The sequence below is a fragment of the Diabrotica undecimpunctata genome, chromosome 6 (genome assembly GCF_040954645.1).
Source record: "Diabrotica undecimpunctata isolate CICGRU chromosome 6, icDiaUnde3, whole genome shotgun sequence".
Classification (NCBI taxonomy): Eukaryota; Metazoa; Arthropoda; class Insecta; order Coleoptera; family Chrysomelidae; genus Diabrotica; species Diabrotica undecimpunctata.
In genome coordinates this window covers 32515106-32532066 of record NC_092808.1, presented here as the reverse complement: position 1 = coordinate 32532066, position 16961 = coordinate 32515106, and the positions used below count along the sequence as shown (strand labels likewise).

Sequence of the window (16961 nt, the reverse complement as noted above, 5' to 3'; positions counted from 1 at the left end):
TATTCTAATAACGAGCGTGTATTATTTAATTGTGTTGACGTCTTAAAAAAAAAGAGCAGACGTCTTTCAGATAAAAAGAGAAGTTCTTTAGAGACATCATCTATCCCGTTGGCAGATCCATAGAGCAACTAAAATATAAAGACCATCAGAGTCTTCTTCCTTACATTCCGCCGGTATATCATTAATTCTACACAAACCTGAAGACAAACGTGGAGGTAATAGATAATGATATTAAGTCGGAAATAGATGAATAGGTGACCCAATAGAATAATACTGGTTAATAACTGATTTCATTTTTAGATTAATTCTTTAGTTGCCGATATCTCAAAACATCAATTTTCACTTAGGCCATTGTGCTTCTGAGCGACTCATTAATTGTATTTCATTCTTCAGTTGCCGCTGCTCTAAGCTCTTCGTAAAGATGCTAATCTGTTCTTAATTTTCATTTTACATATCGCCCCATACAATTCTCCACTTCTCCTTGACCCACGTTAGCATTTAAATCATAGTGGCCATAGTATACCTAATTGCCAGTCAGCACGTGTTTCTATGAACTTTCAGAAAAATCGATAGGGGTAAGATCTAAGCCTTCAAAATGTAGGTCTATAGAATAATTCTACGCGTGTTCTGGATAGAATTCTCAATTCTGGAAGAGCTTCATATAAAAGACAGACTATTAAAAAAAGTAACCGGAGCATACCTAATTTACTTTGGCCACGTAGCTATAAGAACGGGGACCATGGAACTATTGGTAGTAGAAAGAAGAAGAGAGGTCAAGAGGAAGATCTCGAACACGATGGGCAGACCAAATGAAGTCTCTGGTGGGAAAATCCCTACATGAAGCCGTCCATATGACACAGAATCGCAGCCAATGGAGATAGCAAGCTACTAATATTTAGAGTGTCACCACGCCCTGATAAGGAATTAAGGAATGAGGAGGAGGCACCTATGCCAGATTTTATTTATTAACCTATGCATGTATTTTAATACTAAGTCACCGCCATTTTTAAAGAGTTCGGCAGGAAGATTGTCCGTTCCAGGGCTTTTAATGTTGAAATGGCGTCCCTTTTAAGAATTTGCGTTTCTGATTATATTGCAATATTAATTGTAAACGTCTCGTCAATTTACATAATTGTTGCAAAATATTCTCTACATTCATTTTCTATTATGAATATTTATGTTTAGAAATTCTATTAATTTTGATAAATAAATTCTATTCTGAAAATGTCTTCCATTTTCCTGATAATTACTTATTGCGTCAACTTTATTCTGTATAAATACACTTAAATACACATACACAAGTACTTTTCTTTAGTGAACATGGCCATGAATCGTTTTTATTTGGTGCTGCTGTTGACCCTCGTTGGCAGCGCTCTTCTAAGCGGCACATGTTTAAAAGATGGTAAGTATTCGACATTTATTCTTCAAAAAGTGATATTTTCCTGTCTTCCTACTGTCTGCACCAATATTTCTCTTCGTTTTAAACCTTAGTATTTCTGCGACACTCTGGAGATTATTTCACATTCTTCTATTCATTACTTTCTGTTTTCTGCTTAATATACAGCCATTTGGGCAGTGTTGTTTACAGTTTTTAGTGGAGCCTTTTAGAGTACCTTATTCTAATTTCTTCTGACCTACAATTTTGAATCTTCTATAGGTGTACGGCATAGCCGCGGTTGTCCGTCGAAGGACGCAAAATGATAAAGTAGAAAGCAAGAACAAACACGTGAAGCGAATTCTCTATGCATCACTAAAACATCACATGTCTTAACTAGGTTGCTATGGCCAAGGCAAGGCTCTGCTCTTTTGGGATGCCTTAATTGAAGCAAAATACCAGATCACGTCAAATTGTTCTTTATGAAATTTAATTATTTTTTTAGGAGATTGTTATAAAGGTATTAAAATAAGAATAGTCTAAATCCTACTTTTTGTGAATATCTCTTTCCTCGGCGTAAGACGAGAGCCAAGATTCTATAGTGGCTGACTATGAAAGACTCAGATTTTTCAACACTTTTATTTTTACAAAACCTTACAAACCAAAATTCTTCCTAAAATTAGTTTACGGATTTCAAAATTCTTCCGTTTGCCCGAAGCGGCAAAATTGGCAGTAGAGGTGTTAAATTACTATACAGGAACGAAACAATTGAAGTTGTTAACAAATTTATATACCTAGGAGTTACCTTAACTACAACATTACTTTTTAAAAGCAATAGCCGCTACAACAGTGGAAACACAAAACAGGCAATTAGCAATATAATAGGTTTAATGCTATCCTATCTATCTACAGTCCATCTAATTTACAAACCATTGCACGTCATCGGCGTCATAGCCCGTGACGTCACATGATACCAACACGAAATATTTAGGCAGTAGGTGTGCTCTTTTTTAGAATCACTTTGCCGAGTACACTGGCATTACAGCCACTAGATATATTTTATTATATACGCGTATAAATATTATTTAAAGATTTCTATTAATATTAACTTAAAGAAATACACAATAATATGTTTCATTTAATTTGTATAAATGCATTATAAAGCGTTTTTATGAAGAACATTTGTTCTTTCAAATCATCAGTGAAAATTCTCTCATTGGAATGAAAAATTCCTGACTTAAGGAAGCCAAATAAGATGTTGTTTGGAGTGAAAGCTTTTGTGTAATCAGTACCTAAAACTTCAGCTACACTGTAAATATCAAAAGTTTTTTCTTTGTTGCTCAAAAGTCACCCTTCAACAGCTTGATTGTAATATGTCTTCAACTTACCATAGACTAATGGGTCCAAAAGTTGTAGCCTGTGTAATATATAAGGAGGGAAAGCCACAATGACAATACCTCGATCAGATGCTTTATAAATAATGGTTGGTAGTGAGATGTGTCTTATAATTATCAAGTAATAATAGTAAAAACTCGTCCTTTAAACTTATGACGGCATTCATAACAGCTTATGACATCTTAAAGCAATTATTATTTTAATGGGAATAAGCCACAATTAAAGTTTTAAATAAGTTTATTAACGTTTCAATTTTCACTTCAGAATTTTTTATCAAAATACAAACATTAAATAAATTAAACAAATTTTGTTTTTTGATACTTGGTGAAAAATTTTTCTAATAATTTAATTTTATCTGACTCATTTATATTGACAATTCAGACATATATTATACATTTTAAAGTAGACGAATTTAAAACGATATTGCCAATATTGCTGAGTTGCATTCCTGGGATGAGATAGTTCATTTGATTACATGAAATCAACTTTAACTTAAGAATATCCTTCAGAAAAAATAAAAGCATGTGATTCGCCTTTGAAAAGACAACCACATGCCATGATAACAGTAAAATTCTCCTGTTAGTGATTCCATAGTAAATCATGAGGAAAAAAAACATAACATGGTCCAAAAACTTCAAGAAAGACTCTCCGTTGGACCAACCCGATTGAATGGCTGTGCAAATGCATCCTACCGGTCCACCAAACAGCATTCTTTCTTTAAAACGAAACCGTGGAAACGTCATTATGGAAGATAATAAATAACCAATTGCATTTAATGCATTTAACCGTGACTAAGCCTCCTCGTTCTGCTGATGTAGCACTTCCTATTTGTTTAACATCCTTAAACGCATTTATTCTGGATTTTCCTTGAAATGTGCTTAAGCCTGTTTCATCAAGATTCCAAATTATATCTGGTGGAATTGGACCATATTTTTTGTGTAACTCTTTTAAATTACTCAATATTCGTTCTTTTGAAACTGGTCATGCGAGCTCATAGCCCCTGGCTTGCGGATTAATAATTCTTGTGCGTGCCTTTTTATTGAGCATCTCATCCATTCTTCTCCTGCAGTTTCTTCCTCATTCCAAGTGTCGGGTATTTTCTTCTCATTAGCTTTTGCATATTTGAAAGATAACATTCTCACGCATTTTTTTAATCGATACTACATTTTTGCAGTATTTGTTATATAAGTAACAAGGTTTAAATCTTCTTCCTTGGTATATATTTGTTTTACAGCATAATTTGTCAAATACAGGTTGACAATATTGTTTTTAAAATTCTTTGAGTGTCTGCTTAACGCAGACCTACTAATATTAAATACCTTTGCTACTTCACAATAATTCATTCTTTTCTCAGGATCATCGACATTTACGCCCTTAAAGGCTTGTTTCAACGACAGTTCAACTGTCCACTGCCTTCCCTTTAACTCCTTCTTTACTTACTTATACAAATTATAATAAATAAAACATGAAATGTTGCAAAATCGTGTACCATGAGCCATCGGCTCAAGGTACACGATGACCGTTAGCGTCAAGGCACATCATAGTCTTGTTTCAGCCAAATTTGGCTGCCAAGATCAAAGCATTTAACTAATTAACGAATTCACAAAATCAATTACGCATTCGAATCATCAAATAGCGTGGTATTTAAGTATTAAGGTAGAGAAAATCCTATAATTCAAAATAATCAACTCTCCTCTTGAAAATTTACTTTAAGTGCCTAAAACACTTTTTAACCGTTAAAATGCTAATACACAGTGAATGTCGTTCGAATTCGTTATAACGACTGATTACAGTTGTGTAATGGACGAGATTTGCGGAAAGCCCGTTAGGTAGCAGCATTGTCTAGATATAAGACATGGTTCAAGGACTACTGTCGTACCTCAGCCACTCCTAAATCCGAACTAAAGGTTCGATTCCGACAACGACTGCAGGTGGCAGTTGCAGTTGCCGCCACAGAAATTTGCAGAATTATTTTGTATGAGACTGATTCCGACATCTGACTGCAACTGCTGTCATGGTAGACGGTACGAAGTATTGACAAACGAAGAAAGTGATTATTTTATTGATCAAATGTCTAAATATCCCTGTTTATTCGATTGCAAAAATGCGAATTCTAAAAATTCACATCTCAAAGAAAATGTTTGAAACCAATAGGACAGCAACTGTTGCCCGACGGCAACTTCAAATTGCCGTCTGCAGTTGCTGTCTGCCGTCAGTATTTTCGGAATAGTACCTTAAGTATTGTTAATGCTGTCTTTTAATATCCTGTTTATTCTACTACGTATTCAGGCTTGGACACCCCTGTCATGCAGCCTTCCGATTCGACTAAAATAATATAGCCAGACTAGCCTTTCTTTTTAAGGCGCCATCTTTTTTCGTAGCGATCATCCTGATTATTTGAACTATGTTTCTTTTTATTATAAAATAATGGTTAGAGGAGCAATTACATTATTCCCTGAGATTACGGAGTCATGACATTCACCTCCTTCCAATACTACACTCTCCTAAATTATTTCCCTTTATGATATTCTGCATAAAGTGGTATTTTATTCCATTCATCACGTGGCTAAGGGATTGCAATGTTTTGTATCTTTATTGTAATATTCAGTTCTGTTTCTTTTGAAAGTCTTCGCAAGCCTTCTCTTATGTTTTTTTTTTCTGTTGAAAAATTGTCATTTTATATTTTTGATATTTACTTATTATAATAATAAGATAATATAAGTATGTATCTATTTATTTAGATTTAACAGCACATATGTATTAACCATTTTATTTTTTTTTACAGTATCACAATGGGAAAACATTTTTAGAAATTCTAAATCCTCAGTTATTCCACTCAAGCATTGGGGAAATAAAAGCTATTGGATAGGCGACGCTTTTCAGGTACTTGAATGTTTTTTAAATATTGGACCATTGCTCTCCCTGACTCTAATAAAAACCTACCTGTAATCAAGAAATGTGACACATCAGCCAAAATTTTCAAAAAAAAAGTACCAGGGATATTAAATGGTTTTATTGATTACATCCTTATTTTGACCGACGAATCCAGATCGGCAAACGGAGTAGGAGCGGCTTTTACAATAGATAACTATAACAATTTCTAACAGCTCTCTCCTCAAACCTCTAAATTCTTCGCTGAACACTTTTCTATCCTCCAGACATTAACGTTTGTCAAAATACATGACATCAAATACTCTCTTATCATTAGCGATTATAGTCTAAGTGTAAGTAACAGCCCTAAAACAATTGTACCCCAAACATCCCGTCCTGTTTTTAATTAAGGAGGAACTCTTAACATGCCAACAAAATCAAAGATAAGTTCAATTCCTATAAGTACGTTCACATTGCAAGATAAAACTGACATATTAGCAAAAAATGCAAGTGAGAATATGTTAATAGTCATCATAACCACCTGTGTTCATACCAATTTAAAGCAATATTTTAAGAACAAAATCATGACAAAATGGCAAATAAATTTAAATAATTTAGACTCTACATTAAAAACTATCAAAGTGTGCTGCCGTGGAAACTCTGCTAAGAGAAATGACTAAGTAGTGGTCATACTCAGATGAACCTCCTCCGAAGTGATGTATGTGTGATAGTCAACAAACATTGCTACATAAATATATTAATAGACTGTCCTCTCTATGTACTAGAACGACAACAACAACAGTTACCTATTTCCGTTTTAAATATTTAAGTGAAAATAATACAACTAAAATTCTCAATTTTTTACGTGCCATAGGACTGAGTAACCAAATTTGATATTAACGTTTGTTTCTCTTTCATATTTTATGTAAATACAGTTCAATGCTAATAACCCTTTGTGGTTGAAGCAAATTGTAAATATAAAAAAAAAGTAATACAAACAATGAATACACAACTAGATTATTCTCAAAATTCTTTTTTGATTGGTTTTTAATGAAAATAACTTAAATACTTAGGAATAAAAAATGATACAAAAATCTATGGGTTACGTATACTCTCTGGGAAGCAAAATAGAACAGAATAGCTACAACAGAAAATTGAATATTTTTCTTTTTTCTTGCATTTTCGTGCAAAGTAAATTTAAGATTAATTTCATTAAAATGAAAACGTTTAATTTTTGTTTTAGCTTCCTTGGTATGAAGCTCTAAGTTTTTGCCACCAAATGCATATGCAATTGCTTACCATTACTTGTGATGAAGAAAATGACATTCTTTTTAACTACATAAAAGATGCTGGTAAGTGTATTTTAATTTGAGCCTTACAACTTCCATTAACATAATTAAATAGCCTAAAGCGGTGTTTTTTAACCTGTAGTCTGCACGAATGTATTAGGGGGTCCGTAGTTTTATCTATCGACATTTGAATTAATAAATAAATGTAAGTCTCTTAATCGTAACCGAGACTGTCCGAGAGATAACCGAGTAGTGATTAAAACAAGTGCCGCTACTAACCTTTCCCCCTGCCACATCGCCAGGGCCCATGCAAAATACTTTCACGGGACTTACACTTGTCTTGGGCTAATTCTTTATTCGTGTGTTAAAATTTAATTAGGCGTATTCGCATTTTTTTGCGTATTGCTTTATTACGTTTTTAATGTGATTTAGACAATGAAACGCTGGTTAAAGCCAAATGATTCCGCTTTAGATGAAGCAAATGAAAGACCGTCGACTTCAAAGTTTAATAATCATCGTAATTTTTGTGACGAATACTTAGCTTTTGGTTTTACATGTATTAGTTTTTTTTAGTTTGATGGCCTTGGCGGAGCCAATTAGCCAGACAAATTTAAAGACAAACAATTTTTGCAATTCAGAGGAATTTTTTTACAATCAGAGGAATAAACATACAATCATCCGTACATGTATGTATTAGTTTAAAAGGTGATAAATACTGCGTCATATGCTACGAAGTTTTGTCGAACTTCGACGTCATTTAGAAACAAAACATCAAGACTTTCGTGGGAAATTTTAATCATTTTTCAAAATAAAGGCCTCAGAATTAGAACGAAGCAAAAAAAAACAATAATTAAGACTGCTACTGGGGCCAATAACGAAAATACTGAATTGACGTCGTACCAAATCTCCTTATTAGTTGTCGTCCTTTATTATCATCCTTTCTGCTATGTTGAGAGAAAAGCTTCAAAAGAATTGGACGTTATATGGTTATCCAACAGTCCAATGAAGAATAGAATTGTTGATATGTCAGTAAATGTTAAAGAGTAATTGAGTTTGAATGATAAAGCGAGATTTTATGCTTTACGATTAGATAAGAGCACAGATATTAGCAATGACGCCAATTTGCTTGCATTTGTTCGTTATGAATACAACGACGGCATTATTGAGAATTTTCTGTTCTGTAGGTCTCTGCCTTCGCATACTACAAGTGAAGCAATATTTAAAATATCTAAAATAGTGCGGATGGTGCTCAGGCTATGACCGGTACATGAACAGGAATTCAGATGATCGGGAAGAAAATGAATTCATCTATGATCTGGCATAATTGTTGCATTTATAGAGGAGTATTAGCTACTGAAAATATGCGTGGCAAATTAAAAAAAGTGTTAGGCGAGATAATGAAGTTCGTGAATTTCATTGATGCCAGGCCTCAAATTCCCGAATTTTCGGTATAATTTCTGAAGACATATGCGTTCAGTGGAAATAAACATGCTAATAATTTCAATAACTTTGAATGACTTACAATGGTGGCATATTTGGCTGATATCTTCAGTGCCCTTAACGATCTGAACTTAAGTGTACAAGGAAGCAATAACAACATCTTCCAAGTTCAAGATAAAATAAAAACTATAATAAAAAACTTGACCTTTGGTCTAATCGTACAATTAAAAAAACTATAATCATTTTCCTACACTGCACTAGTAGCGTTTTTGGAATCTTCTGGTGGGGAAATCAAGCCGAATCTTCATATTGCAGGCACATGAAGAAGAAAAAGGTCCAGGTAAAATTTGTTGAAGAAGATATATTATACATAATATTAAAAAAATATCACTTTTTGTACAAAATTGTTCTGGTTAATTAGCTCAGTCAAAGGCAAGAAAAAATGCAAAGAAACGTTAATGATTAAGAAAAGCAGCAGATAAATCTGAAAAACATACAATATCAAAGGAGTAAATAAAACAATTTAAATATTTGAATAAATGATAAAAAAGATAGTAAGTAGTAACATTCCCGTCCGATCGTTGAAAACACATTTGTATTAAACTGTAAGTTGTCTAATTACATTATTCAGGAATTTACCATCGCTAGTAGTGCATGCATTCCTGACATTTGAAATTCTTTTGCTTATCAGTACATGTTTGATATTATTTTGTCGGAACACACTATTTCGTTCCCGAGGTCAAAAAACCCTTTTAATTATATAAGCCTTTCAATTATACAATGATAGTCAAAAGTCGGTTCCCCCCCTCGTACCTTTTGTACGGTTATTGTTATAATAGCGAAATTTGGAGGGAGGTTATAAACAGACTTAGGCTTCTCAACTAAACATAACAGGTGACGTAATAGTGACAGATGAAGGGTACAGCGCCACTGTGACAGATAATTTTAAATGGGACCACATGGCAAGTGATACTTCGTTTGAAAGGTATTGAAAATACCTATTCCGTCATAATAATTTTGTTTGAGTTTAAGCTCATTTTGTGTCGGGGGAAATTACCCTACATTTTTTAACAAATTTGTTATTTCAAAATGTCAATATTGTCGGATGCTGTAGCGTAAACTTTAGATTTCAAGTATCCTCACAGAAAAAAATCTAATGGTGTGAGGTCCGGTGACCGAGCTGGCCATTTTATCGTACCACGTCGTCCAATTTATCTACCACAATATTCCTCATTTAGGTAACGTCTTATTGCACGATAATGGTGTGCAGGAGCACCATCTTGTTGAAACGTTATTTCCAAGTTGCCAAATTCATCTGGATTGTCCTCCAGAATTTGAAGTATTAACGAATCAATTGCATTTTCATAATTCTGTTTTCAAAAATTACTAAAATAATTTGTGTCAAGTGTAAAAACATCCGGGATATTCTCTACCTTTACAAAATTAAACAAATATACTTAAATTAAAACAAGGCATTTATTTTGCTATAAATCTAAATGAAATACATTTGATAAAATCAAATCTACTAAGTTTATTTTGCTTTAATTACACTATTTTGTGATCAACAACTTTTTGACGCTGTTGAAATACTTTTCGGTACTTCGTGTTTTTATATAAGTATCAATTTGAATATCTTTTGGCGCGGATTGTAAAATAACGAAATAAATTTAAAAGAGAAACTTTCACAGGCGTTGGTTGTACACTCAAGTGATGAAATGTTTACCGTCCACATCTTAGGAGGAAATCTGCCTCTTCAGAAATATCGTTCACCCTCCACCAAGTAGTCAGCAAATTGTTGTGCGGCTTGGTGTTGTGCTGGTAATATCTCACTAAAGTCTAAAGCAAAACAGTCACCTACGTCGAATAGATCTAGGAAAGGTAGACCAAACATATATCTAAGGTATTGCCCGACGTCATTGGCCTTTAAATACTCAGTAGCCAGTCCAACTTTTCAAATTTTTCTCCACTATGATTGACCAATCACACATCCCTTTATTTTCGCAGATAGAAACACTTCGCTTACAGCTACATGGATCGCTTTTTCGATATCGGCATACACAATGTTGGGACTAAAATTTAGGTTAAATTTTTGATACTTCGTCTTTAAACAATTTAAGGCAGGCACATATCAATTTGCTAACTTATTTGAAATTAAAAAGAAGGCCAACAGCACATAGTGCCCATTTTCGAGTCCTTGAAGTGTAAATAGTTGAATAAAAAATTTTGTGCAGGATTTGAAAGTTCCGTCAACATAAATTACTTTCAATTTACTTAAAACTTTACTTCTTTCTGATTGGTTGTCACTTCCACGGAGTTCAATGAGTCATGTACTTTCTGGACGCACTTCGGAATTTTGGAAATAACTTGTTTTCTGTCAATATAAATATGATATTTTTTATATCAAATGTAGGTGAAATCGTGGTTTGTTGACTTATTTTTTCAATAATTAATTTTTGTTTTGAATAGAATTAATGTCAGCTAATTCTATACTCTTTCTGGTATTATACATACATTTTCAATTTATTCGAGTGCTCCGTAGAAAAAAGTTTTAAGCAAATTTTTACTGCCTTTAAAAATAAGTCAAGTAGCCCCGGATGCGGGTTTAGTTGACTAACGGCCTGGGGTTAGTTGACTCAATATTTTCTTAGTTATATCATAAGGGTAATAATACGAACACAATCCAAAAACAAATGCAGATTCAATTTTTCATGTTTATTTTGAACATTGGCATTAAGAAAATCTAACAATTAAAAACGAAACTCACTAATCATCATCTGAATGGATATTTCAATAGGGTGCTTCACATACTAAGCACTCAATTTCGCCCTCAGATTCCAAGGATGTAGGGTCATGATGAGCTGCAGACGTAGATGGAATCGGACTTTCTTCCCAGAAAAGAAATTTTTTAGCGTGTCCTTCTTCATTTGTTGATGTAGGCCTGTCTGTTACATATGATGGCAAGAAGTCACTCTCTGAGAAGAACTCTAATTCAGATGACTTATACCTGCTTTACTTAACTCATCCATTATACTGCTTGGAGTAGAAACTGGAGGCAGACTCAATTTTATAATGCCAGTAACATCATATACGGAAAATGCCTTACCTGGATTGCATCTGGACGACACAAAACACAAGCGACATAACAGCGATATTGTAAACTGGAGACGCAAGAATTTGCAGTTTAGATATTGTGTCTACAGGCGATATTTGTTATACATTAGAGGAACTCGAGGCAATTAGTCAACTAACCCTTTTAGTCAACTAACCCCTATCTCCCCTACATCTTCTACAGTAAGAGTTTCAGTGCCAATTGGTTAAATTTGCTGTGTATCAACTTCAATGGTTTTCCACACAAATAGTGCATTGCCTTCCACTTCCACACCATAATGGTTATCACTGCATTCAACTACACTGTTACAAATATTTAGAGTTTTAACAAATGCTTTTCAACTTTCTACATACGGCCATCGTTTAATATTATTAGTAAGCATATTATGGAAGTTGTTCTTGTAATAAAAAAAAACCTGCTTTATGATGACAACATTCTCTATTCACGCTGATCCTGGCTATTCATTATTATTTATTGTGTACCTACTAACAAATTATCTTTTCTAAGAAATATTAGGGCGGAGCGAATTTACCTGTTCTAACCTTCTGTAGAGTATTAAAATCTGACCACCGGACCGAACTATAGTTTATTTTTATGAACGAGAGAGTAATTAGCATAATTTTAACTGGTAGCTCCGACCACTCCATGGGCGTGCTCAAGATTAATTGAAAAATTACTTTGAATAATTGTAAAAAATAAATGAATTATTTCAGTGTTATAAAGTGTTATGTGTATGTAAACAAAAGTGACCTCTTTTATCACACACTATATTAGAACTGACTGGCCTACATTAAAAAGGGTTTTAAAAAATTCACATTTTTTTTTAATTTTTAAAAATTACAAAAGAGAAAAAGAGTTTTTAAAACCGTCTAAGGTATGTTAAATAGATGAATAAAAATATTAATATAAAACTTACAGCTACTTGTTACAAATCCAAATCAGATTCAGAAGATGAACTTTCAGAACCAAGATTTATATTAACTGGCTCGATCATTTTATCAGTAATATTGTCCAGCTTCCACATTTTTTCCTCTTCTTTAATAGTGTGATTTACTGCCTTTTCCCAGTTTTTAGGTTTTACATTATTTACGGCCTCCAAAAACAACTGTTTAACATCATGAATTTTAAAAGTGGTATTTTTTCTTGAAACTTCACTCTTTATCTGTGCCCATACCAGTTCAATCGGGTTTAATTCACAATGATATGGTGGGGATCTAAGTACTGTCATTCCACGATTTTTGGCAATTTCATCAATTTCGTATTTTTTTAATTTTTCTTTATGAAGGGCACACAACGAATAAAGTTCCTTTCTTATAGATCCGGGATGGAACGTAATATTTTTTGAACTCAGCCAATTCTGCAAGTCTTTTTTTAACCACTTGGTTGTGGGCAGTCCTTCTATAAGTCTGGAGTGATAACTTGCATTATCCATTACTATTACACAGTTCTTAGGAAGAAGATCTATCATTTGTTCGAACCATTCTTGAAAGACATCAGCGTTCATGTCTTCATGGTAGTCACCGGTACGAGTTGATTCAAAAGTTAATAAACCACCTTCAACAAAACCGTCTGAACAGCCAATGTGTACTATTATCAGCCTGCGTCCCTTTCCTGATGGTGGGTTTAAACCAGTAGATAAGTTATTTACAAAAGCGTGCCTTTGACTTGTAACAGTTTCATCCTGCCAAAATTTATTTGGTGTATGACCCTCGTTGATCCATGTTTCATCAAGATAAAATATTTTTCTTTTTTGGTTTCTCATTTCCTTTATGGTTCTTAGAAAATGTCTTCTCCATATGACAATATCGCTTCTTTCTAATAAAATAGACTTTCTGGGATTCTTTTTCCAGCGGAAGCCTATTTCTTTTAAAAGTTTCCATAACGTACTTCGACTCATTTCTGGGTAATCCTTATCATCTTGAACTGAGACAAGAACTTTATCCAATGTTGGAAATTCTTGTCTAAAGAAGAATTCATGCACTTTCCGTCGAAGTCCTTCTTTAAAATGATATTCTATTTGAAATTTTGGTTTCCCTGGAGCATTACGTGGCATTTGAAAACTACCACATTTCTCTTCTTTAATAACTCTGTAAATCGTAGATTTCCCAACACCAAGTGTACTGCTAACTAACTCAACGGTCTCATCAACACTTGCACATAAACGTTTGTCTGTAAATGATTTAAAACAATTAAATATTAATGTTTTTTCATTAACTGTTAGAGGACCAATTTTTCGGCGTTTACACGGCACTTCCAAATTTTCCATAACACTAGTATACACAATAAACTGCACCTTGCAACTGAAGTACCTACTTTTAGTGAACTGTTAAGAATTTTGAATACGCCACTTGGACCTTCCTATATACAAAATGGAAAAACCCACTATCACATTTTCTGTGGAATAAGTTTAGAAGGTAATTATCTAGTCAATTACTGTCCTAGATTCCTGGAATTAAAGAATTAAATGTTTGATTGTTGAAACCCTTACTTCGTGGAATGCACTCATTTCAGATAAAATAAAACGTTTTATTTTATCTAAAGAATTAAACTTTATTTTGCAAATAGGCAAAGAATTAAACTTTATTTTGCAAATAGATAAAATAAAACGTTTTATTTTATCTAAAGAATTAAACTTTATTTTGCAAATAGGTAGGTACTTATTAAACTTTTATTGGTTATATATTATATAACCAATAAAATAAACATCTTAGATTTCTTGCAAATTCATTAGTACCTGTTAACCTCCATCACTCCGACACTGGCAACCTTATTTAGGGATTAGTAACCCCCACAACTATTGTATTCTATTCTGCTCCAACCTTTATACCTGGTGGTCATACTCAATTTAAAATTGTTTTCCTATATACTTCTGTAAACTTGTTGACAAATATCTGTTTTTCATTGAGTCACCCGTATCAACAGTTTAGGGATTTGCATACATAATTTATTGTTTTATTACTCTCTCATACATAAAAATACACTAGTAAATGCCCTATTTTGTAGATAATAGAATCAAAACTTTTAATTTGTCATTGAGTGGTTGTTAAACGCTTATTTTGTTATTTCAGGTAAAGGTTTTGAATATTGGACATCAGGTACGAGAGCAATTGACCAAAGTAAATGGATATGGCTTCCTTACGGTAAAACTGTGGAGTACACAAAATGGTCCGCAGGTCAACCTAGTGATCCAGCTGGAGAAAAATGTTTACAGGTTTGGAATATTGGAGGAAAATTAGAATGGAACGATAGACCTTGCTGGGTTCCCTTTTATTTTATTTGTGAAAGGTATAATTATCAAAATGTAGACTCAGATAAACCATGTAAATCATGAAATGAAAGAGACTCGAGATTGTAATGATTTAGAAAATATTAAACACAATTATTAACTAAGACATTGTATTATTTTTAATCGTAATTAGTTAACTCCAAATCCTTTAATATCAAATTTTTGTTTTGGGCAGTACAATTTCCTGGTTAGTTATAAATTTTTTAACATCACGTTCTCTATTTATAACTGTAAAAATAGAATCAACGATGTTGGGTGCTTTTCGACCAGCCATTCCCTTATGCCAAACTATGCAGTAGATATTTAACCCAGATACCTTATAGATATGAGCAAATGTTTTGTTGTAACCTACTAATATTCTGGCAAAAAAAAATGTCTATTTAATGCCTAGTTTGTAATGGTGTAGGCGTTCCGACCATCAGACCATAATCTTTTACGAGGACGTTTCAAACTCCACATGAAAAAAGTCCATAAAAGAAAAGCACAAAAACGTCCGGACATCCAGAAGTTGAAAGATAAAACCACAAGAGAAGAAGTCAAAGAGGAGATCAACAACAAAACAGACAGCATGGTAATCTCAGATATTAATCAAGAAAACATAAGTGTGGATGATATGTGGAATAAAATCAAAAATATCTGTAATTCAGTGGTAGATAATAAACTTAAACCAAAAAACAATATAAAGAAACAGCCATGGATGAGACAAGAAATATTAGAGCTAATGGAAGAACAAAGAAAACACAGAAATAAGAATAAGGAAAGGTACAAAGAAATGAACAAAATCATTAAGAAAAAGAAAAAGAAGCAAACGAATCATGGCTACAAGATCAATGAATAGAAATAGAAGCATGACACTTTTAACCTACATAAAAAGATCAAAAACTTAACGGGAGGAAACGGATCACGAAGTCATAACTTAATACTAGACGAGCACAACAATCTCCTGTACGAAAATGAGTGAATAGAGACAAGAGACAGAAGTCAGTGTTTCTGGATGTTCAGGGCCAGAAATAACGCTCAGTAAAGTAACATATGTAATAAAAAGACTAAAAACCAACAAAGCACCTGAACCTGATAACATACAAGCTGAAATATTGAAACTATTTGAAAACAACCAACTCAAACTCCTAACGAGTCTACTGAACAAAATCTATGAAACTGCAGAATTTCCTACAGATTGTCTAGTTTCCACATTCATCCCTCTCCCAAAAAGGCAAATGCCACCAGATGCACTGATTACAGAATTATAAGCATAATGAGCCATGTACTCAAAATCCTTCTTTCTGTTATTCACTCTCGCATATATAGAAAACTTGAAGAAAATATTAGCAGTGTTCAGTTTGGGTTCATCGGTGCACCGACGTTGTTCAATGATTACTCGGAAATGCTGTTTATGGAAGCTATTGATGGTTTAAGAGAAGGTATAAAAATCAATGGTGAAATCATAAACAATTTAAGATATGCGGACGACACGGGTTTGATTGCTGATAATGCGGAGGATCTGCAAACATTAATAGACCGTGATGTAGAAGCCTGTGACAGATACGGCATAAAATTAAACTGTAAGACCAAAATTCTTGTAGTAAGTAAAAACGACGTAATACAGCACCAATTTACAGCTAATAATGAATCCTTGAAAATAATCGACAAAATTACATACCTTGGATGCAGCCTAAATAAGGAATGGGACCACTCTCAGGAAATAAGATGTCATATAGAAAAGACGAGAGAGCTGTCTTCAATCGCCTCAGGAAGATTTTATGTAATATGCACCTGAACATTGATATAAGAGCACGAGTCTTGAGATGCTATGTATTTTCTACCCTTTTATATGAAGTCGAAGCCTGGACCTTGACGGAGGCAACATCCGAACGATTAGAAGCCTTTGAAATGTGGTGCTACCGCCGCATGCTCAGAATTTCCTATATTCATCATGTTACAAACAACACCGTGATCCAACGTATGAATAAAGATCTGGAAATTATGCGTATCGTGAAAATCAAAAAGATGACATACTTAGGGCATGTGATGCGCAATGAGAAGTATCAACTAATTCAACTAATTTTACAAGGCAAGACAGAAGGCAAAAGATCTCAAGGGCGCAGATGGACATCGTGGTTGAAGAACATCAGACAGTGGGCAGGAATGACTACCATACATCTATTTAGAGCAGCTGTCAACACAGTTGTATGGACC

General features: G+C 33.6%; 1 protein-coding gene across 1 annotated transcript; it reads left to right on the top strand.

Moving 5' to 3' along the window:
* Positions 1–1263: 1263 nt before the first annotated feature.
* On the top strand, positions 1264–14869 carry LOC140442623 (perlucin-like). The gene is made up of 4 exons (XM_072533629.1): positions 1264–1402; positions 5556–5653; positions 6885–6993; positions 14548–14869. Exons 1-4 carry the CDS (start codon positions 1321–1323, stop codon positions 14808–14810), a joined length of 552 nt encoding a protein of 183 aa, XP_072389730.1. The 5' UTR covers positions 1264–1320; the 3' UTR covers positions 14811–14869.
* Positions 14870–16961: the final 2092 nt, after the last annotated feature.

Excerpts from the sequence above, each read along its gene's own strand:
- LOC140442623 (XM_072533629.1), top strand. The coding sequence starts at position 1,321 with ATGGCCATGAATCGTTTTTATTTGGTGCTGCTGTTGACCCTCGTTGGC. Across the intron at positions 5,654-6,884 it reads GGATAGGCGACGCTTTTCAG|CTTCCTTGGTATGAAGCTCT; the intron begins GTACTTGAATGT and ends TTTTTGTTTTAG. Across the intron at positions 6,994-14,547 it reads TAACTACATAAAAGATGCTG|GTAAAGGTTTTGAATATTGG; the intron begins GTAAGTGTATTT and ends TTGTTATTTCAG.